The sequence below is a fragment of the Pollicipes pollicipes genome, unplaced genomic scaffold (assembly GCF_011947565.3).
Source record: "Pollicipes pollicipes isolate AB1234 unplaced genomic scaffold, Ppol_2.1 Scaffold_7261;HRSCAF=8764_pilon_pilon_pilon, whole genome shotgun sequence".
Lineage (NCBI taxonomy): Eukaryota > Metazoa > Arthropoda > Thecostraca > Pollicipedomorpha > Pollicipedidae > Pollicipes > Pollicipes pollicipes.
The window spans coordinates 13,204,899-13,229,139 of NW_023597054.1; the positions used below are offsets into that span (position 1 = coordinate 13,204,899).

At 51.7% G+C, this 24,241-nt stretch overlaps 1 protein-coding gene across 1 annotated transcript; it reads left to right on the top strand.

Annotated features, from left to right (window-relative positions):
- Positions 1-6,303: 6,303 nt before the first annotated feature.
- Positions 6,304-23,220, top strand: LOC119111059 (aspartate aminotransferase). The gene is made up of 9 exons (XM_037234886.1): positions 6,304-6,416; positions 8,183-8,315; positions 8,611-8,745; positions 9,264-9,455; positions 10,634-10,673; positions 19,617-19,707; positions 21,202-21,305; positions 21,761-21,914; positions 22,999-23,220. The coding sequence occupies exons 1-9, from the start codon at positions 6,336-6,338 to the stop codon at positions 23,218-23,220; spliced, it is 1,152 nt and encodes a 383-aa protein (XP_037090781.1). The 5' UTR covers positions 6,304-6,335.
- Positions 23,221-24,241: the final 1,021 nt, after the last annotated feature.

A 24,241-nucleotide genomic window follows, 5' to 3' on the forward strand; every position in this document is an offset into this window, starting at 1 on the left:
TCGCCGCCAGGTGTCACCGCCCCGGCGGCGGCCCGCCCCGACACGGACCCCAGCTCCAGTACCGCGGTCCCGACAGCCACAGTCATGACGGTGGCATCGGACCGCATGACCAGCGTCGGAGCCCCGTCAGTAACGCGAGGGCCTCTCGGACGACCAGTCAGTCGATGCCGCCGTCTCGCCTGGCGTGCCGGGCGTTCCTCACCCCTCCTCAGAGCGAGCCAGGCGGGCCTCAAACCGTCCGTCTGACCAGGGTGGGGACAGCGGGCCTCAGTGTCGCTGAACTCAGGGCGCTACGGCTCCGAACGACGTGGCTGGATTGAAAACTGGTTTGGGCGGCTTGGCTGATTAGGATACGGATGCGAGCACAGCTGCCCCCGATCTCGGCCAACGGTGCTCATGGCGGTTTCCGGTGAACACTTCGGTAATCGCTGTTTCTGGCCGAACTGCTTGGTAGAGCGGTCACTGTCCGAGCAGCAGGTATTTGTCTCACTCGACCAGATTTTATACGACAGATGGAAGCAGCGTGATGGCTGCAAAATAACTGTTTTGCAATGAACGAGCTTGCCATCAAGGCGACTTTCGTGATGAATGGCTGATTATTTTTGCCGTCACATTATATTGACCTCTGGGATTATCAGACCCATTATCCTCTCGATGACACCTAAAGTAGTTGTGATCACTACATATCCAAAGATCTATGCACATATTGGCAGTCTCCAGAATCCCTTGACTTAATCAGGATCACACGCAGTGCTGTGGATATTATTGTTGTTTTACTTGCTAAGTGTTATAAATGTTTTCCATACGACCACTTAAATTGACCGGTTATTTGTCAGCTGTATATTTATCAAAGGCTTTGGGTGGATACAGGGGCGAGCCACCCCGCCCATTTCCTAATTTCCTGACCTATTTCAAAATTCCCGTCTTGCCGCATGTTTTTCGGAGATACATATGCTACCACAAAAACATCTTTGAGGGTTTAGAGCACATTGCTGTTCGGCTCACGTTTGAAATGGAGCTTCTGGAGACCTTTCAGACTCCTTTGACCGCGGCACATGGCACGATTCTCGTGCAAGGTGTGAATATGAAGCGCGATGTGACCCTGCTGGCATCGCGCATCCCCGCGTCGCAACGGACGCGGTGAAGGTGGCGCGGTAGGCTGAGTTTGAAGGAGAGAACCTGATGGTCCACGACCTCGAAACACCTTGAAAAATCAGTCAGGACAAGCGCGGCGGGTCGCCGCTACCAACCACGCCAAGTATTTTATTCGTTCCTACAACAGGCGCGGTCTCTGTGGCAAAGCTGCGAACGTACCTGACAACATTGGTGGTGCACAGCACGTTCGATAATCTTAGCTGTTGCTGGCACAGTGGATGTCGGTCAAGGAGGTTTGCACAGGGGCGTGTTCCCATGCGGCTGGTTTTGTGGAGAGCTGTACAGGGGCGTGTTCCCATGCGGCTGGTTTTGTGGAGGACTGTACAGGGGCGTGTTCCCATGCGGCTGGTTTTGTGGAGGACTGTGCAGGGGCGTGTTCCCATTCGGCTGGTTTTGTGGAGGACTGTACAGGGGCGTGTTCCCATTCGGCTGGTTTTCTGGAGGACTGTACAGGGGCGTGTTCCCATGCGGCTGGTTTTGTGGAGGACTGTGCAGGGGCGTGTTCCCGCGCACTTGACACCCTGCTGTCAATGTTTGATGATGTCAAGGAATGAGCAGCCCACGCCGCCAAAACAGTAAATAAAGGCTTTATGCAAGCATTTTCTAAACTACACGCCCTTGCCCGACTCGTCGCTGACATGCACCAGAGTGGCAGAATCACACCTGGCTTTGATACCTGCACGGACGGCAGTCGTAGGGCTTACATTCACAAAGTACTCATGAATGGCGTCTGGAGGAGGGTCGGGCTGGCACCGTCATTGCATACCCTCGCTCCCAATAACGGGCTTATTACACCACCACATGCCGACGCACACCAGTATCTTTATTTGAAAGTTGGAAGCTTAGATTGGAAGGCCCCAGCCTTGACCGAAGAAGGTAATGGGTCTCCTAGTGATCTACCCACGGGGCCCCTTGCTCGGGAAAGCTGAGGTGTCGCTGCTCATTGGTGTTTAACCCATGGGCCCCCTCAATGCACGAGGGCCCGTTGGCATGGCTGGATAAAAAAGAAGAGAATCGGGCTCCTCGAAATAAACTTATTGTTGTTTGGGAGAAAGTGGTCTTTTTACTGACGGTCCTTCATGATGCCCCGTGCCCCCCCCCCCCCTTGCCAAGACTGGCTGCGCCCACGCCATTGGCATCGTTCTGAGACTACGGATCAGTCTCGTGGGGCAACACAGCTAGATGGCTGCTTGTTCTGAGACTGCGGATCAGTCTCGTGGAGCAACGCAGCTAGATGGCTGCTTGTTCTGAGACTGCGGATCAGTCTCGTGGGGCAACACAGCTAGATGGCTGCTTGTTCTGAGACTGCGGATCAGTCTCGTGGAGCAACACAGCTAGATGGCTGCTTGTTCTGGGACTGCGGATCAGTCTCGTGGAGCAACGCAGCTAGATGGCTGCTTGTTCGGAGTCTACGGATCAGTCGCGTGGAGCAACGCAGGTAGATGGCTGCTCGTTGGGAGAAGCATCCCCAGAACATCGTAGACGGTTATCGCTTGAGTTCATTTACGAAACTGGTAGTCACTGTATGACAAAGTTGGTAAAATTGGATGGGAATGCCAGTGCGCATGATAGCAAAATAAGGTGCCTTGTATCCGGACGGAATCGGTTCTAAGTGCAGCTTACTTATTCGTTTACATTGTCCCCCAACCCAGACGAAATAGACTTGTTGCACATTTGGGTGTAGGGTGAGAATACAACACTCGCTGGAATGTCAAGGAATTCGAGAGCGGTCAGAAAAGGCCGTAGCGATCTGGATACTGCCAAGGACGTTCAAAGGGAGTTCAAAGATCAAAGAGATACCCAAGTTGAATGAAGAGTAAAGTTTTTTTGGTAAACATTACGATAAACTGATCGGCAACGAGTCAATAATTGAGCATAGTCAACCTGCCCATTCTGAGCCCGTCGCTGACCTGTGGCAGGCAGTCCGTCCTGATTTAATATTTCAAAAACTAGAAGTTAATGTGGGCCTGATGACACGAGCCGAATCCGTCGGCGGGAGGCGGTGTGCGACGCCAGAGATCAGGCGGGAGGCAGTGTGCGACGCCAGAGATCAGGCGGGAGGCAGTGTGCCACGCCAGAGATCAGGCGGGGGGCAGCGTGCCACGCCAGAGATCAGGCGGGAGGCAGTGTGCCACGCCAGAGATCAGGCGAGAGGCAGTGTGCCACGCCAGAGATCAGGCTGCGTGCGACGCCAGAGACCACCCCAGCAGACCAGGTGCCCCGGCCCTCAGCTGCATTCGCCAATAATCCGCTGAAGGCTGTTGGGGTACCCAGCATGCCAGCAGGCTGGGTACCTCGGCATTTGGTCAAGGTTGACAATCTGTGTTCCGATCTTCCAGCTGATTTTATCAAAGGTCCAGGTGTGGTAAGATACAAGGCTGATGGCTTGTTGATGACGCTACTCGTGTCTGAGAGCGGTGAAAACAGTGGGAAGTCTTTTGCAGACACAGGCACAGATATAAATACGCACAAAAATAAACAAGTGCGGACACAGCTTCCTCTAACAGAGGAAAAGTTGTGGCTAAGAAGGGCATCGCCAACTGATCAGTTTTCCTAGCTGTTGAAAGGTCACGGACAAGACTAAGCCGATCAGAGCTCATGACGAACATCAGCAGCCGGGCCCCGTCTGCTGCGCTGGCAGCAGACCGGACAGATCACGACTGGATGGATCACGACCAGGCGGATCACCACCGGACGGATCACGGCCGGCCGTTGGCCGTGGGATAGGTGCCGTTAGGGGTCATATCCTGGTCGCCTGGGAGGTTAGTGGGGTTCTCGTCTCCTCGCTACCCCATTCCTCGCCCACTCCGCCGCCGTTCCCCTGTAAGTTCGCAGGTTACGCTACGTATATTTGGCTTTTTTCATCTCCCATCCCCTGGTTAGCCATTGATTACGCTGGGGAATAGCCCGTTGCCTCGCAGCGATATATTAAAGGGAGCATCCCACCTTTTTGCACATTTCATTCATTGCTACATTAGACGCATACGAGTTGATCAATAACACCAGGGTTTTTCCGAAATCATTCTGAGTGGGTCGGGATTTCTATCTGAAGTAACCAACCCTGCGAGAGAAATGTCATTTGACTTTCTGTTCACCAATGTGAAAGTAAAGCAATTTATTTCCCTTTTTCCAACTGGTGTGTTCTGTGATGTCTACAACACACTAATGAGTTAAATGTGCGCAATAGCTGCTATGAAAGCTTGAAACACTCTGTCTCTGCAAAAAGATGTACGGATATGAAGCTTTTATCCGCGAGTTCAGCGACTCGTTATACTGTGGATCTGATTTCTCCTTATGGCGTTTACTACAGCGGCTCTTTTCGAGGCGCACTTTGGATTTGGGAACGGGAGTATCACATGATTCATGTGGTGCACTGGTTCAACCTTTAACCAATCAGGCCCTCAGTAACATGCTCTTGCCCGTTTGGTAAATCACAAACCTTTTATTGCCACCAGTAAAGGTGCCAAGTGCGCACGGTTATTCTGACGACGACGGTGGTCGCGAATGCAGCAAAGAAGCGTAGGTTACAAAGCATTCGCAGCATAATTTGGGCTCGAAAGTAATTAAAGTAACTTAAGAATTGCATCTTTATTATATATTGGCGATGCTGCAGTGTCACTACCCAGTGCTCTTATAACACGCAACTAGTCGTGAGATTTCACGAGAGTATGCTTTTTAAATATGCCCCATAAGGTAGGACACTCTTTAAGCATGTCCGGAAAATGCATCGTCTATTTGTCCAAGCGCTGTTAGGCGCTCGCCATTTGTTATTGACAGGTATAGGGTGCGGCCGGTGGCAACGGTCGCGCTAAAGGTCAGCTGACGTCAGGGGGCAGGACGGACTGTGCCGAGCATTGCGGCACGTTAAACTTTCGCCACTAAATTCTACCGTTGCCTGGAATTGCGCGATCAGATGGCAGGGGTCAGGGCTCACACAACAAGCACTGCTTAGCTTGAGCACCGATCCTAGAAATCCATCCACTCAAAGTGTTCGGATCAAATTTCCAAAAAAATCAAAATTGAAAAAACATTATCTCCCGTTATTGAGCTAGAGGTGTGGTGAGGTGGCACACGGTATCCGTCTGTAAGAGTGTAAAATTTGTTTGTGAGGAATTTTGGAATGATTTTCAACCTCATCTGAGAGTATTGTCACGCTGCCCTACCCCTTGCTATTTTTGCTCACGCAACATCTTCTTCCCTTCCCTCCCCATAACCCACGTGTAACGTAATTTATACGAATTTATATTTATACGGCCCCTAACCTCCGCGAGATGGTGAGGGATTTGATTTTGACCAGGCGGGTTGCCGAGGGCTCATCCAGAGGGAGCAACCGGATGGAGCGCTCGGAAGGTGCATCCCGAAGGGGCACCCGGAGCGCGCACCGGAAGGAACGCTCGGAAGGGAGTGCCCGGATGGAGCTCTCAGAAGGGGCATCCCGAAGGGGCACCTGGAGCGCGCGCCCGAAAGGGGCGCTCGGAAGAAGCATTCCGAAGGGGCACCTGGAGCGCGCGACCGGAAGGAGCGCTCAGAAGGGACGTCCGGAGGAAGCGCCCGGAGGAGGCGCCCGGAAGAGGCAACTGGAGGGGGCGCCTGGAGGGAGCGCCCGAAGGAGGCGCCGGGAAGGAGAACCCGGAGGGGCGCCCGGAAGGCGAGGGGGTGAAGGCGGGTGTATCGAGGGCCGGCGGCGCGCTCACGACGGTCATCATGGAATCTGACATGTCGGGAGTACTTTTCCCGGGGAAACAATCAGCTGACTGAAGGTGCGATACTTAAAGACACACCTGCTTTGCACTGTTGTCTTTCTTGCTGAAAGGGAAATGCTAGTTTGGCATGACCTTCGGAGCACGTTAGCTTATGTTAGGAGCACTGGTGCGGGGTGAATAAGTGTGCATGACAGCATGGCACTCGGGAGTGGCATGGCATTCCGCTCACTTCGTTACGCAACACCGCTGCCTGCTCTCTATTTATTAAGACTTCATTCATGCGCATCGGGCGCCAGCCGGTGCCGTCATTGTTGTCCTGCGGCCGTCTGTGTGAGCGAGTGAGTGATGGCCGGTCGGTGATGCCAGGAGCAGATGCGTCTGCGCAGTCTCCACGGCGGCGGCGCCCCTCCGACGAGGTCTAAATCGACGCCAGTCGCCGGTCCCGCGCCGCCGACGACGCACCCGACGCCCGCCACCATGTCGCAGTGGGACGAGTCTCTGGTGAGGGAGCAGGTGCGCAGCGACCGCGGCGCGTCCAACCTCGCCTTCAACGAGAAGGTGAGCTGACCGAGGCGCGGTGGGACTGGTGGAGTGGATGGTCAAGGGAGTGCAGGCCGCGTGTGCGACGCGGATATCGTGGTGCCCGGGCTGTCGGCTCGTCCTAAGTGCCATGGTGACTAGTTGTTGACACCTTGGACTTGCTTGGATTCATGTGCACGCATTGAACACACCATGAGCACTGTATTTACTTGCGCACTGTTCGCAAGCTACGTTCATTGTTCTCACCACGTCAGTTGTACATGTCGCTCGAGGTTGGGAAGCTAGCGATGGGTACTTGTATGTTATCTTTTATCTTGTGATCCGTACTGAATAATAAAATAAAATTGACAGCATTTCTCATTCATGTAGCTCCGACGATTCGGAGAAGTTAGTCCGGTCTGGTCCAGTCCTGTCCAATCCAGCCCAGGCCAGCCCAGTCCTGTCCAGTCCAGCCCAGCCAAACCCAGCCCAGCCTAGCCCGGTCCTGTCCAGTGCAGTCCAGCCGAGTCCAGCGCAGCCCAGCGCAGCCTAGCCCAGCCCAGCCTAGCCCAGCCCAGCCCAGCCCAGCTCAGCCCAGCCCAGTTCAGTTCAGCCAAATGCAGTTCAGTCCATTCTAATCTAGTTCAACTCAGCCCGGCCCAACCCAGTTCAGTTCAGCCAAATGCGGTTCAGTCCATTGTAATCCAGTTCAACTCAGCCCAGCCCAGCCCAGTTCAGTTCAGCCAAATGCAGTTCAGTCCATTCTAATCCAGCCCAGCCCAGCCCAGTCCAGTCCAGTTCAGTTCAGTTCCAGGTAGGCCAGGCGCCCTAGGCATGTGTGGTTTACATGCGACTGCCCGTCTGTGGGTCAGAGGCGGCCGTCTGCAGAGGCCACCGAGCAGGTGGCCACTCGCCTGATGTCTACACGTCACCACCCGTCTGTAGGCCGGAGATGATCACCTGCCTCTAGACCACGGGCGGCCACGTGCCCCTAGACCACATGCGACCACGTACCTTCAGACCGCACTTGACCGCCTGTCTCTAAACCCCACGCAATCGGCTGCTTCTAGACCACATGCGACCGCATACATCTAGACCTCATGTGGCTACCTCCCTCTAGACCACATGAGACCGCCTGCCTCTATAACATGCATGGCCAGTTGCCTCTAGACCACACGTGACCACCGTCCTCCAGATCGCCTTCCTGCTGAATGCAGCTGAAAGTGCGTCTCTGGTCCGCGGGTGAAGCAGCCGCAGCTGAGTGTGTGTTTCTGGTCGGCAGGTTAAGCGGCTGCAGTAGAGTGTGTATCTCTGGTAGATCGGTGATGAAGCAGCTGCAGCTGAGTGTGTGCCTCTGATCGGCAGGTGAAGCAGCCGCAGCTGAGTGTGTGCCTCTGATCGGCAGGTGAAGCAGCTGCAGCGGAGTGTGTGTCTCTGATCGGCAGGTGAAGCAGCTGCAGCTGCGTGCGTGTTTCTGGTCGGCAGGTGAAGCAGCTGCAGCGGAGTGTGTGTCTCTGATCGGCAGGTGAAGCAGCTGCAGCGGAGTGTGGGTCTCTGGTCGGTCGGTGAAGCAGCTGCAGCTGTGTGCGTGTCTCTGGTCGGTCGGTGAAGCAGCTGCAGCTGCGTGTGTGTCTCTGATCGGCAGGTGAAGCAGCTGCAGCTGCGTGCGTGTTTCCGGTCGGCAGATGAAGCAGCCGCAGCGGAGTGTGTGTCTCTGATCCGCAGGTGAAACAGCTGCAGCTGAGTGTGTGCTTCTGATCGGCAGGTGAAGCAGCTGCAGCTGAGTGTGTGCCTCTGATCGGCAGGTGAAGCAGCTGCAGCGGAGTGGGCGCGACATCAGCCACTTCGCGTTCGGCCAGGCGCCGTTCCCTGTGCCGACCTGCGCCGTCACCGCTCTGAGAGAACACGCCGCCGAGCACGCTTACCTACCGGTGGCCGGTGAGCGGGAGGGCAAGGCATGCTGGCTGCCCTGTGGCTAGGGGGGGGGGGGGGATGGCTAAGCAGCACTGCCTCCCCGTGAGTGGTGAGGGAATCTGTTATCTGCTATCGGCTTATCTGTTGGTGGGTGGTGAGCAGAGGGCGTGGGCCGCCTGCGGATGTCCTGCCAGATCAACGCATCCAAGCCGGGCCCGAACATGCCCATCTATCTGAGACAGTTGAGAGAAACACGCATAGCTGCCAGCACTCATTTTTATGGTACTCGCAAGCAGACATCAAGCGTACGCATTTTCAGGCATTCCAGAGCTGCGGCAAGCCATCTGTGGTCTGCACAAGAGATATGATGATATTGACCTGGACCCCGCCAGAGTTTTGGTGGGTCCCGGCTCCAAGGAGTTGATTTATCTCACCATGAACGTCTTCAGTGGAGGTCAGTCGCCTGTGGCATTGTTTGTTTACACATCCATTACGGCCACGTGTCTCAAGACATTAGCTCATTTCGAATGGGGTGCATATGGTGCCCGTTACTGCTTTGCATATTTGCGATGCAATAACGCGCATCTGGAGACAGCGGTTTTTGCTTCGCCGTGGTATGCTATGAGTTACACAGAACAGTCAACTGAGGTATCTGCGCGATCGTCACAAAAGCCTCGCAACTAGGCCTACCGGGTGCGGGAGCTGAAACCTCAGAACGGCATTCCACGATGGTTTGCGGTCCAGTTTGCGATTTCCGGGTGGAAATCCGTTCTGAGCCAGTACGTGAATATTGAATATTAATTTTACCCCCTGCACAGCGTTAAGACGAATTTGATCGACCCTCACGATGACCTACTCATCCTCCGCCCTTTGTCTGCTTCCTAGCATTGCCTCTGGCTGTCTGGCGGCGTTCCTCAATGACTCGTCGGATTATTCGGAAAATCCTTGTCACCGACTGCTTGCTACCCACAGACATTTTACTCGTGGCACCCGCCTGGACCACGTATGAGCCGCAGAGCCGCCTAGCGGGACATCAGGCAACTATTCTGCGTACGCACGCTGAGAGCCATTACAAGCTGACGCCAGCGGATCTGGATAACCTGTTCAGCTCACGAAACCTGAAGCCGCACAGAATGCTCGTGCTCACCAACCCAGGAAATCCCAGTGAGTGGGAGAGTGCCGCCCAGCAAAACGCCAAGTCTACCAACAGCAGTTGCGGGCTCAGTTGGGGGCCGTTCATACAGGGGTGTAATTGCCGAATGGTTAATACCTTTGGCTCCTACGATGGGGCCCGGGTTCGAATCTTGGTTGTGAAATGATCCGCGAGCGCCCATATGGCCACTGCAGTCGCTGGCGCTCCAAAAAAAGATCGTGCGACGAGCGCCCGGCTTCTTTTTTATGAAAGTGGCAGTTCATAAATTACGTTCCGCAAAAAGCGGGTGGAGTGAAAGGTAACATAGGCGTAACAAGGGTTACGGAGGGCATATACAGCGTAACGTCACGCTCAGGTGTGGTTGTTAACTTTGTGCTAAGAAGTTTAAAGGTAATTTATGACCGTTTACGCAGGATGCCGTAGGCTTCTTGTCATGATGAGCAGCACACCGTATGTTTTGTTTTCGCGCTTCTAGGTCAATTTGGGGCGTCACCTTTTTTGGGATGTTATGCTGAGCACAACATAACAAGGGCGGGGAGTTGATTTCACCTAGCATAACCAGTGCTTAATTAAAGGGAGCTGTAAAACGGCGTGGAAATGGGTGACGTAATGAACGGTATTTAATTTTCAGTTGCGTAAGGTTGATTATGGACGGACCCCTTTACAATGTCGCATGGTAGATCTTCGTAGACGTTTGGACTGGTATGCGACGCAACACATGCATTTTGAACTACGGCCTGTTCGCACCGACTTCCGGAGTTTTCCAAAAGTGTTAAGAACCTCCGCAATGCAGTGTGCCAAGCCTAAATGAGACCAGATTTTGCCATGGACGCAGCTCCCACTGCGATGTCTGTTTGTCATGGAGGCAGCTCTCACTGCGATGTCTGTTTGTCATGGAGGCAGCTCCCACTGCGATGTCTGTTTGTCATGGAGGCAGCTCCCACTGCGATGTCTGTTTGCCATGGAGGCAGCTCTCACTGCGATGTCTGTTTGTCATGGAGGCAGCTCTCGCTGCGATGTCTGTTTGTCATGGAGGCAGCTCCCACTGCGATGTCTGTTTGTCACGGAGGCAGCTCCCACTGCGATGTCTGTTTGTCATGGAGGTAGCTCCCACTACGATGTCTGTTTGTCGAAAACCAGCCCCTCCTCACCGTGACCATTACTATTGAAACAAACGCTTCGTTCCCAGCGGGAACGGTGTACACGGAGCAAGAGCTGGCTGCACTGAGGTAAGCTTCACTAAACATTTACCGTGCTCGCTCTGATTTTCTTGTCGGGCAGTCTGTGTCAAGCGCTAGTCTTGCGACGTAATTGGGTGCTGCGGCCTGATAGACGGTCCCAGGCCCACTTCGGGTGAATGTGGAGTAACACTTCCAGTTAGTAATTCTTCGTTCATGGGTCTGGGCCCAGAGCAGCTCCGGCCTACAGCCTATGCGGTCACACGATCTCATTGGCACGAACAGCGCAAAATGGAGGATGTCCCCAAGCTCTTCAAGGCGAGGTGTAGCGCCATTTTTGGTTGAAAAAACATGTTTTAACGCATGACTTCTGCTGGTCCCGTTCTGATACACGTAAGATGTGCTGATGTCACATGTGGAGCTTAACGTTTACTCTGGGCTGCAACAAGACATCCCCAACGAGCGCATATGTACCCCGGTGTTGTCGGTGTGTATTCAACAATTGACACGAATAGTGAATTGTTGTCCATAAAATTTACCAGGCCTGATGCGGCATGAATTCTTATCAGAACTTTACCTAATTAGGGCTGGTTGGAGTCATTGTGCGTCCCGGTAGCTCAGTTGGTCAGAGCGTCTGCCTTCCGATCCACCCGCCAGTGGCGGGGTGGGTTTCAGTCGAGTTAGGCGCTCGCTGTTTGGCCTTGACAGGCATGGCCTGCGACCGGTGGCAGCGGCCGCGCTAAAGGTCAGGTAGCGTCAGAAGGCAGGACGGACCGAGCCGAGTGTTGAGGCACGTTAAACTTTCGGCACCCAATTCTGCCGTTGACATGATATTTCACGATCGGGTGGTATGGGTCGGGGTTCACATAACAAGCACTGCTGAGCGCGAGCTCTGATCCCAGAAATTCACCGATTCAAATGGGTTGGACTAAATCTTTAAAAAATGTTATTTGGCAGTATATGTCATTTGTTTTAATCAAATACGTTTGAAATAGGACGCATAAATGTTTTATTTCATAAAAGGTGTGTATTTTCGTAAAAGCAGGGTGATCCCAAATACACATCTGGCCGCTGTCACGAATGACCCACTCCAGGGCATTCCTGTGACCCACTCCAGGGCATTCCTGAAAGTTTACATTTGACCTACATGGAAATCACGTGGACTGTAGTCCACGTTATTTGCCTGTGGGTCAAATGCGTTCATCGACACTTCTAATGTCATCAGATGGAACAACTTCAGCTAGGAAAAGGTAAACAGTCAATCCTAAATAGTTTGCATTCGCAGCAGCATACGATCGGATGCTCCTGTGGTGGCAGATGAAACACATTCGTCATCCCCACTACCAATCGACGAAGCTCTAAGTCAAGAATAGAGAAGGGCCTAGTACACAATGCACAAGCTTTCAGGTCGACGACAGACACTCATTCTCTTCTGAGCAAAGAGCGTAACACGCACCCGGGTGGCCGGTTGAATACCTTTCTCTCGGGGATCAATTTCACCCCCTGAGATCTCAAAAGCTAAGATAGCTAGAGGCATCAAATTTACAGGGTAGATTGGCCTGTACATGAACTCAGTGGCGTCGAAATTTGGAGTTTCTAGCTTATGACTTTGGCGTTGAATAAGGTCAAACAAGGTCAGACTTTAGATTGGCGTTTCAAGTGTCCCCAGACCCCTCCCCCCCCCCCCCCATGCAACCGCTGTGGAGCTAGATGTTTGTTCTAAGCAAAATTTTAATGAGTTCAGTGACCTTTTTGATCTTTAGTAGGTCGAGTGACCAAATACCAACGAGATTGCTCCTATTTTGTCATTCGAATAAGCGTTAGTGGTTAGATTAGGCGGTATGCTCCTAAAAACAAATGTTGATCTGGTTCATTTTATGTTAGTGACATACTTTGACTTTCAAAAAGTCCATGGAGCATATCTGTTGCGCTTCTTGTCATTAATAGATTATAAATGAGCACTAGAAACTTCCCTATAAAACCAAGCTCCCAAGTAAAACAGCACGTCAGTTTTGATTTTGTTGTGATTTTCATGCATGCTCCTAGATCGATGGAATGGTTTTACGTCTAAATTCGACTGGTTTATTCACAAAAAACTATCTCAGGTATGTATGGCTTGGTCTAAAAATCCGTTGTGGCATCACCTTGAACGATTTCCTAGAAATGCCCTCCACTGACTGCCATGGCCTGACGTTGACCTGCCATTGGTCAGCGACCTTACAAGGTGCATCTAATTTTTTACACCAAAAATGCGCTATTCAGTTCTCTGCAGCTATGAAAAGTTTGGCACAGCAACGCCGCGTCCAACTATTGAGTGTCAAAGGGCGATATAGAAAAGATAGACTTTTGTCGTTTTTCATTCCTTTAGGACCTTCGTTTTGGTTGATATGAGCCTTGCATTTGGCGTTAGGTGCAAACAGCACGAACACAAGGCCTCCGAAAACACGCAAATCTCCGCTTGTGCTCCAACGCTGACCAGCTGATTTTCTCGAAGCCTTGCTAAGTAGGCGGACAGCAAGGCTACAACTCAAATGCCTACATCACTCCAAGTAATTACAGCAAACCACATGGAAAATAGCAGAATCAAGTTTCTTAAAATATTTACGAATTTAAAGTTGGGCGTCATCTCATCAGCTGCCCTGAAATCAGCAATTGGGGGTTATCGTCTCGTCTGCAAAGACTGTAATCTGCCAGCAAATCGAGCAGTACGACCTCCTTCGAATTCAGGAGGGTCAATTTGACACCCTGAGATCTCAGGAACTAAGGAGAAAGCTAGAGATACTAAATCCACAGGGTGTATAAGCTTTTACGTGATCTCACTTAGGTCAAGTTTTGAGGTTACTAGGTCATGATCTTCGAGTCAAATAGGGTCAAACAAGGTCAAACTCCAGGGTGGTCTCCAAAGTGTTTCCAGAACCTAGCTTCCTGGTTTAAGTAAAAGATCACATTATTATTTAAGGTCAGTGACTTTTTTGACCTTTCGAAGGTCATGGTGACCAAAATTATCTAAGACCGCTTCGAGTTTTGCACTTGAATAAGTAACAAAGATCACGCTAGGCAGTATGTTCCCAAAAACGAAATGTTGGCCTGGGTCATTTCAGGTCAGTGATCTATTTTGACCTTTAAGAAATCCATGGAAGATGTACAGTGTGGCTCCTGTTATCAACAGATTCGGAATGAGCACCAGAAACTATCCCATGTAACGGGCCCTAGGGAAATAAAACAGCTTGGTTTCGACGTTGGTGTAACCTTCATGCCTGACCCTAGGTCAATGTAATTGTTCATTTGATTATTGTGTTACCTAAGAAAGTATCTCAGAGATGTATAGCGTCGTCTAAAGCTCCGCTGTTCCACCAGATTCAACGATTCCCTAGAAATTGACTTCGCTGAATCCTTGGCTTGATTTTGACCTGCCATAGGTCAGCGATCTTATAAGGTACGCCTATTTTTTATATCATACGATTCACCATTCAATTATCCACAGCTACTCCAAATTTGGCGTGGCTGCACCACGCCGTTCGGAATCCATTCCGGAAAAACCCTCGAGGGGTCAACTGGACCCCCACCTGAGCGCATGTTAATCGGAGATACATTGCTCAGGACCTGTCAAACGTAGAGGAAGATGGCTGTGTCCTGCATTCAAATAATTTTTAAAAGGTTTCAAACCGTTGCAGGCATCTAAATCATTAATCATCGTAATCATTGCTTGTGCCTACAAATTAAGGTACGAAGAAGATGCAAATATAGAAGAAAAAAGTTTAAAGCTACGTCGGAAATGGGATAGATTTAAGCTAGATTTGACTATAATTTGTAAATGGCAAGATGCTATGATGCCATGAATGTGTTAATGGTGCGATAATGTAGCTATTTTACCACATGACTGCGCTTACAACGGTCGTTTCGACGCTTGCCCGGGTTTAGCATTTACTTCCATTCAGCTAGGTGGCAGTACCGGCAGCAGAGTCATCTGTTTTCGTAACGTTAAGGCGCCAATGTGAACCTCGCGGTCCCTGCTCCTTGAGTCTCCCGGGCATACACCGGGCCCCTTGTCTGTCCTTGGGTGGATCTAAGACCGCTCTGGACCCCGTGACGTCTCAGAGATCCTCTAACCACTGCCTGGCCACCTTAAACGTCTCGGAACTTCGCCAGCCCGTTGAGCTAACAGAATGTCTTATGACTTCGGGCGCGAATGCTTTCAGGTTGTCCGGGCCTGTGTGAGCGAATGATGGATTTTGGACCATACCAGCAACAATTTGCGTTTGTTAATAAGTTTTTTGTTTTGGACCCGGGCGATTTTGTGCCCTTTTACGTTGTGAAGCCTGTGATCGTTTCAGCCTCTTCAACTTTATTCAGGCCTTTTTGATACTCATTAAGTTTATGCGCCTCAAATGTTCTCGGAGCTTATGCTTGGTGGGGCTCCAAACTTCTTGTAACATGGAAGGGTGTTGGTGCTGAGAAGTTCCGGCGCCCCGTACCTTAAGAGTGGGGAAAAGCCATCCTATAGTTCTGATCACTCGATTGACGAGATCACCGATAGCGTTCAAAGCGATTGGAGCAGATACGCTGTACATCTTTTGTCATAAATCACTCCTCGTTATCCAAAACATTTTTATTGCCATTATGATTTCTAGGCATTAAACGTGGAACTCTAAAGTAGTACAAGAAAGAGGGGGGGGGCATCACATGATAAGCCTCCCTCCCAACGAGAACCTCGGTGTAAGTTAAACCGTGGTCACATTTTTTGCACTGAGATGGAAGACCTTACTCGCCTTTGCTGCGAAGAGTAGGTAAATGCCTCCATTTTTAGCTTTTGATCGTATCAATACTGTCCTAATTCTATCTCCGCTTTACGTTTGATTATTGTAGCATTTGCTACGTTTTGTAGCGCAATATTTGTGATTTTGTCGCGTATTGCGATCTCAGACGTTGACCACCTCGTTTAAGGGCTGGATAACGGATGACAAGCCTCGCTATCAGTGAGAAGTTCGCTCCAATGGATCCACGCTTGCTTTTTCTTCATTGAAATTCCGAAAATATGCATGCTATTTCTGCGCGATCGACAGCTGCCTCCTGTTCATGCGATGGACGTTTTACACGGTCGCCGCGACTTTTAAGCTCCACTTCTGCCTCATGATCAGCTTGCAGACACATATCTTTATCGATAGAATGCTTTCGTTTTTTCACGCATTGTTGGACTTCAAAATTATAGAATATATATATATATATATATATATATATATATATATATATATATGGGAAATGGTATTCGAATACTGTCCATTTGATAACAAGACTCCTTTCAGCAAAAAGCTCGACGAAATTCATATCCCTTTTTCCGGTGTGAAAGTCCAGCTTTTTGTAGCGCATTCGACACCACCCGTGCAGAGTTGCGTAGTCAGGATTTCATCAAGAGGGTGCCAAGTCGAATCATAGGGGCCATCCGGCCAGCAGAGTCCTCGTCGGCGTGAAGGGGCGCTGATTTTGATTCGGGGGCGTTCTTATGCTGGGGATCGTTTAGTGATGGCTTGGGGACCAGTTTTTTATGTTTTGCACTACGGATGTTTTAAACTAAAGAGCCTGTAAAAACTTAAACATAAAGTACCTGCAAAACGTAAAAAGTGTAAGGACTTTGGTCCAAGGGAAAGCTGGCGGGATTCCTCTGGGATGGACGTGAGGAAGGGAGCATGGATTCCATAGCTGCCTCTCACCTGGACCGTGAAATTCATATCCTCGCCCCTCCCCCCCCCCCCCCCATATTCCGAATCATGCCACTACCTGCCGGTTCCCTTTCCATCCTCAATGCCAAAGATGTAGTTCCGTCCCTGAGTGATGCTGATGCTCTTGCGGTGTGGGAAGTCATATTCTTTTATGGATGATCAACGGCGACTTTGATACGTTGTCTAGCGGTTACCGATAATTTTACGCCTGTCGTAGCGATCACCAAACATCTTTGTGTGGAACGTCGATAGGGAAGCCCGCATTCCGTCACGCCTCGTAAGTCTCCAGTAAACACCCTACCCAGATAGTGTCCCTGCACGGCGTGTCACTATCCACCTCACGTTCCGAGAAGGTCATGACCTTGATCGATGACGATTCGACTCGACCGTGGGAGTGTCGTCTGCGTGAGACGAGCCTGACGAGGCCTATGTTGTTTTTTATACTGTTTTCATGCCCATCTGGCACGGGTCAAAAGTAAGTGACGTCATCTGGAAGAATGTGCGTGTGCTCTACAATTTGAACACCATGGGCGTGCTCGAGGGTGTTCAGGTTGGAATCCACGACGACCTGTACGTCGTAATGTAAGTCGTATCTAAGGTTTCAGTGGCAGCTTAAATCATCGTAAATAGTTGCGTGTACAAAGAGATGCAACCCACAAACCCCTGGTACTCGACGACAGCTATGGCAAAACATAAGTTATGCGCTGGGCATCCAAGCATTCAGCTGGAATGCACCGGCTCCTCTTCTCTAAAAGCACGCCCAGCGTGGCTGGACGGGAAATGGCGGAAGAAAGCAAGCCTATCCTGTCCACAGCCGCGATAGCTATTGCAAAGTATGAAGCAGTCAGTAAAGTTATTACGCGGTCAGATGGACGGCAGATAGGCGACACGTAGCCCCGGGCGTATCACAGGGCCACGTGTGTGTGTGTCTGGCGTCCGTAACTCAATGGCCGGTGTGAGCAGACCACGACGAATCGAATCGTTTTGGAACCTGCAGCACCCGCAAAATGGAATGGTCGCTGTCGTCAGTTAAACTGGAGGAAACGGTTAAAATGGTCCGTTCACGCTGGTGTTGTTTATTTTATCCGCGTCTCCTGCTGTTTTCGTATCGCCTCGTGTCCAATGTTGCGTGGAAAGTTTAAGATTGTCGTGATCCTCTTCAAACAGCCTTCAGAGAATACTCCCATATTGTTCATGAAGTCCGAGGAAGTCTTCCAAATCATGCAAATGTGTACAGTTTCTGTTCCAACGTAAATTTGAGTATGTGGAACTTAAGGTTCCTCTGCTATCACGGGCACAGCCGTAGTCTTGATAAGCAGGGGGCATCAGGAATGACGGATGGCCTTCTGCTGGTGAAAATTCCTCTCTATAAAAGTTGCTGGACTTGACGCACTTGATTTTGACAGGCTCGATTTTCTTCGGCTTATTTGTTAAAGCTCTTTAGATGAAACAAAGGCCAGAAGCGACCGAAAGATGCAATTACGTATTTATTTAAAAGGCAATGAAATGAATTAATCAGGCAATAAATGACAATATCAAAGAAGCCACCGGTCCAATTTATTTATCAACGGCTCAGTGATTTATTTTGAAACAATAAAAATCAGTGGCTTTGCCGGAGATTTTCGGGGATCTGCAGAGTATTGAAGATCTAGTGGATTGAACGTATATTGTAGATGGTAATGGTGTTAGACTCTGCATTGACGTCGCGAACCCATGTCCACCATGTGACTTTCCACACCTTTTATTCTATTAGTGAAAAACTATGTAATATAGTCTTGAACATGCGCGCTCCCGAAACTTCATAAGCAAATACTCCGACGTCCGACGCCGCAGTCTCAATATGCTGCGTGTCGTCGGTTCTGAGGCCAGCAGCGGGCGGTGGTCGTCGGGTGAACGAAAACGATCACGTTTCAAAAAAGAATGTTTGTACGCTTTATGAAATCAGCTGTTACATTGGGAGTGTAGTCCGAGCCGTAAATCGCTCGGACTACACTCCCAATTACCAATCCGAAAACCACTCAAGTGAGATTTACAGCTCGGACTACCCTCCAAACGTAGAAGTTGATTTTATAAAGCGTTTAAGCAATTCTTCTTTTGAAACGTGGTCGCTTTCGTTCCCTTTTTTATTACCGCCTGCTGTTGGCCTCGGGATTGATGCCACGCAGCCTATGGGAACTGCAACGCCGGACGTCGGACGCAAACGGCCATTGCCGTTGACGCGCCCTTAAAATCCAATAACTGAACAAACGCTGCCCATTCGGATGCCATTGGAGTGGCATACGCTACATCGGTCCTCTCCCTGATGCGGGAGATCCTCTGATCGGGGCAGTTTGCCTTGGATCGCCCAGGGAGCCCCTCTTGACACAAAAGGATCCCTTACGGGGAAAATGGCTCCAATATTTTAGCAGAGGGATTCCAGTTTCGCTGATCGGGTCTCTGGCTGAAATGGTTCCGCGTAGGGCCTCGGACAGAAAAAGAGCGCTTCCATTGTCTCATTGAGATCTCGCATCGCAAGCTCTCACATCTCCCTCCATTGTCAAAGGGCCCCGACCAACGCAGGAGGCCTTCTACCATTCGGAGTCCCGTCCCTGTCCTTGTTCAGCAAATGTGTCCCCGACCGACTCGGGGCCCCTTGTCGACACAGGACCTCCCGTTAGACACTGTGGGCCCTTGACCGACACAGCGAATTCTCTCATTGTGTCAGAGGTTCTGAGCAAAGCAAATCGCTGGCCTAAGCCTTATCCTTGCTTGGGAAGTAGGCCCCCAAGGCTCAGACCAATACGGAGCTGAGTGTTCGGTGTTGGAGGCCTTAGGCTCGCATTATCACAGGGGTCTCCAGTTGTTACAAAAGGCATTCCGACTTACTTATGGGGATCCTTCATAGCTTAGTTCCAAGGAACTCCGGTCTTACGGGACGGGGATCCCTAAAGCGCGACCTACGGCCCCGTCTCTCAGGCTCTTCGGGCCATCCGGTCGTGTTCTGGATCGTCGGTCACAAAGGGCCCTTCAGGCTATACGGGACCTAAAAGGGAGGGTATGTACCCTTTGTGTGCCCTGCTATATAGATCCGTTCTTGGCCACTGGCGAATGTCGATCGCCTGGTAAAATAACCGGCCGACTGACAATCTCTTCAAACGTTGGTCCAAATCCTGATCAGGCTCAATTGCGAACTTTCGATGCAACAATGACCCTTTTGCCGACCCCTAAGTCGGACGCGATGTGTTCCCGAGCTGCCCTGCTGTCCAGCTGTCAGCATGGTGGCTCTGTTCGATTTCAGCACGGCCTGCAGGCGCCATGGCGTGATCGTGCTCTGCGACGAGATCTACGGCCGACTCACCTTCGGCGGCGGCCACGTCAGCATGGCCAAGGTCCGTCTGACGTCACAGACGACACGGCCGACCCGGACCTTGCCTGCCTGACCACCGGTCGGTCGGACCCGCAGGTTATCCCCTGTTCGGCGGCCGACTGGGACCTTGCCTGCCTGACCACCGGTCGGTCGGACCCGCAGGTCATCCCCTGTTCGGCGCCGACTCGGACCTTGCCTGCCTGACCACCGGTCGGTCGGGCCCGCAGGTCGTCCTCTGTTCGGCGGCCTCGGACCTTGCCTGCCTGACCACCGGTCGGTCGGGCCCGCAGGTCGTCCTCTGTTCAGCGGCCCGGGGTCCGTCTTCGGTGTTTGCGTTCCGACTGAGAGGCATCTGCTCGCGGGATGTGCACCTTGACGGCCAGTTGTAATAAACAGAGCCGTGTAGCTTTTTTCCAGGATTGTAAGTCACACCATTGGTCGTTTAACCCCGGTGTGTGCATCCCTCCGGTCGCATGTGACAAACAGGACTGATATCATTGGGATCAGAATTTCAAAGTCACATTTCCAGTGGAGCGTTCCAGATCATACTACGGTTGGTGACTTCGTTAATGAAGCATGCATCGCATTGAGCATGTTTCGTGTAATGTCCTTACAAAAGAAAACGCTACTCTGTCAAAGGTGCATAAGGTGCAGTAAGCCCCTCCCGCTTAAGTACATTTCCTTTGTATGGCACCATGTTGTTAGCAAGCAAGACACAGCATAAAAAATCTGATTTAATTCGGTCCCTAGATATACCTTTATCTGAACAAGACTTTTTAATTCTTTAATATGAACGCATGTTTTAAGAAGAATGTTTGATTACGTGTTGGGATTCATGCCAGTGCAAATCTTCGTAATCATACGATCTCCCACTAGTTTTCACAAATATCTAATGACAACCTCGGCCAAACGCCCGTCGGCTCTGCTGCACTCAGTCACATTCCTGCGGAGACGGAGTCACGATGGGACCATTTGAAGATCATTGATCCCTCTTCTGGGCCCAGCTACCATCTGCCGCGCCTTAAGCCCACGTGGCATACGTCGCCCAGGGTCACGGCTCGGCGAGTCACGCATATTAGCACGTTCCATTCACAAGTCGGAAGCGAACCAGACTGGTTTCGAAATGTGCTGCTCACGCGTCCGCGGGCGATGAAAAGAAGAAACGCTGGTGTGGCATCGCTGCAGGCATGACCGCTTTCGGTAGAATATCCTTGGAACGACGCTAACCTCAAGGCGAGCTGAACTGACCACTGCTACACTTGCCACGCCGAGCTCTCCACCCAGGCGCATGCGCTTACGTAAGCAGTACGAGGCAGCGGAAAAGCTCGGATGTGTCGCTGTGTAACCTTGCTGTGTCGCGTGGCGGAACACCACTGCATGTTACAGATCGACTAGATTTTACCCAACACCTAGTCGTTCCCACGTCTCAGCGCAAGTGACCTCCGATGGATCCAATCAGGTCAGCAGTGTGCATCGACCCCTGCCTCACCTGGTAACCGCGCGCCTCCGCCGCCAGGTGTACCCCGAGGGCACGATCCTGATGTCGGGCTTCAGCAAGTGGCTGAGCGCCGGCGGCTGGCGCCTCGGCTACGCCCACTACCCGCCCGGCCTGCAGCCGCTGCTGGCCGCCGTCCGCTCGGCCGGCTCCAACACGTTCAGCTGCGCGGCGGCGCCCGTCCAGTACGCGCTGGCCGCCGCCCTGCAGCCGGAGCAGGCCCCCGAGCTGCGACGATACGCTACTGACTGCGCCCGCCTCCTGGAAGCCGTCGGCTCCTTCTGCGCCAGGTGCGCGCGTGCGGCTGGCTTGGCGTGGTGTTGGGTTTGCGATTGTCACGGAATGGTCAGCTGGCCGCCGCAGGTAACGCACCCAACGATGGAAGGCTAGGCGTGTGCTGATTGTGAGGCGTTGTCACCCAAGACGCATCATGCATTACAGTAACCTCGGCGTTCATTGCCTAGATGCATGCTGGTGGGCGACAGACTAGCAAAGGCGTCGGAAGATGCCAGCTCGCATGAGCGCAGCGTTTGACGAGTTCGCTCGTACCGACCGCTGTCTTACGTTTGCGGTTCCGCAGAGAGCTGGCGCTCGTCGGTGTCAAAGGCACGCCAAGTCAGGCGGGCTACTACTTCATGCCTGACTTCGAGGTGTGCCGAGCCGGGCTAGCGGCCCGCGGCCTCTTCACCGGCCAGCAGATGGTGGACGCCATGCTCGAGGAGGCAGATGTCGCTGTGAGTCAGCTGCTTCACCTCCGTGTGTAGAGGGCGCCAGGAGTGAGCTACTTCGCCTCCGCGTGTAGAGGGCGCCAGGAGTGAGCTACTTCGCTTCCGTGTGTAGAGGGCGCCAGGGGTGAGCTACTTCGCCTCCGTGTGTAGAGGGCGCCAGAAGTGAGCTACTTCGCCTCCGTGTGTAGAAGCGCCAGGAGTGAGCTACCTCGCCTCCGTGTGTAGAGGGCGCCAGGAGTGAGCTACTTCGCCTCCGCGTGTAGAGGGCGCCAGGAGTAAGATATTTCGCCTCTGTGTGTGGAGAGCGCCAGGAGTGAGCTACTTCGTCTCCGTGTGTAGGGGGCGCCAGGAGTAAGCTGCTTGATCTCCGTGTGTAGAGGGCGCCAGGAGTAAGCTGCTTGATCTCCGTGTGTAGAGGGCGCCAGGAGAACGGTTTGCATTGCAGGCCGTGGTCAAACTTATTCATGAAATCAGGCTGGGCGTTATAGCGCGTCCTTTGTTTTGATCCATCGTCGTCTTTTTCAACACATTTGCATGATGAGTTGAAGCGGAGCGCAGGTAGCTTTTCTTTCACGTGTCAACGGCCGCATATTTTGGGAATTTGGGCGGTATATATCTAAACATGAGCGCAACTTTCCATGCCTGTTGGGTGTATTATGTAGCAGTAATGGACCACAGCCCCCAATGTTCCTGGCGAGGATTTTCAAAAAGCATCACCTCTGGACAGCAGCATTGAAAAGACTAACACATGATGCGCTCACATTTCACGTTTCTTATCACGCTTGGGTTTCCTTAGTTTTCTTTTTCAAAGTCGTAGGACTCGTGCATTTTTACCCCTTTTTCCTCGTTTGCATTTTGGGCGCGCAAGGTAAAGCATTGTTTATAATCATGCAAAAGGCGTGTCATTGGGACAAATGCCGGGCATTTAGTGTTGCTCACTAGTGGTGTAGCCATCACCGAAACCCATTGTCACAGACTCAGGCCGTGTCACCGACATAAAAGCACCATGCAACCCCGGCCTTCTGTTCTATCCGACCTTCTTCTTCACCCCGACCTCCTGCTTCACCTGACCTTCTGCTCCACCTTGCAGTTGATGGCCAGTTCGTGTTTCCTGATGCCCGACTCGGCCCTAGTGACGCGTTTCTGCTTCGTCTGCTTCGACGGTGCGGCGGCGCTGGAGGCGGTCGCCGACGGACGGCCGGTAGACGAGGCGTTCATCGAGCGTCACTGCCCCGTACTGGTGGCCGGGGTGCGCCGCCTGCAGGCCTGGGTCAGACGCCACTCGAACGTGGTCGGAGGTGGTGCGGTCTGACGGCGTGGTAGAGGCTGTCAGCGCTGCGACTGAGACGGTGCAGAGGCCAGGGACCTGCGACCGAGACGGCGCAGGGGTCAGGGGCAGTGGTGGGGAACCTCTCGCTGTGGTAGAGCACTTATCGCCGTGTTAGTGGCAGAGAGCTTGTAAAGGCAGGTACTATGTAGCAGAGTTTCTATGCGTGTCTTGGGTATTGTATATCAGAAGTGTTGGATAATACACTGTAGATGAAGAGAACTGCTTTGTATGAGTCTTCCAAAAATGACGTGACATATATCATTCATTACGGAGATACCTGCAAAGACACATACTTGCTGTTCTCGACTAACGTGCCTCATTTGTTAATTCACTGCGCCAGAGCATTTTTGATATTTTTATGGGGAAAATAAGTATCAAAAGGGCATCGGCGATCGTCAAATATGTCTCACCATCCCATAAACTCCAAACTACCGGCAAGCCCTGTATTCAGTGTTTATGGAATTCGCTACAAGGTGGCAGCACAATCGGAGCCGGTGAAGTAGGCGGCGTTGGCGGAGAACGCTTTGCGCCGCCGCCCACTCCGCACCCGCTGCGCGTACGGCATTCCATGCAATCTGCAGTTTGTGACTATGACTACGGTAGAATTACATGGAAAGCACGTTGATTAAAAAGGTTGAATAGTATGCGAACGCTACCGGAGGATGTAGTATGCAGATGCGGATTTTATGCAGTATACCGCAAGCCACGGTCGTGGCTGATCAGCATTTTTATCCTTGGATTTTGCGGCTGCTTCGAAATGCATGTTTTAAGGTCAAAATTAAGTTTTACCTAAAGGCACAGCGATGATTTCACGGTAGGCTAGCCGAAGTCTTTTGTATGGTTACTAGTGTTTTTCAAGGAGTGTCAGGTTCCCCGATGGCGAAATCAATTGGTCACATGGGTATTGTATGCACTTTACCTCCTCTAAAGTTTCTAGTATTCTCCATCCTTTGGAAGGGATGTTTGTTTCCCACCTCTCTTTTCTGGGTCGGGTACAGTGCTG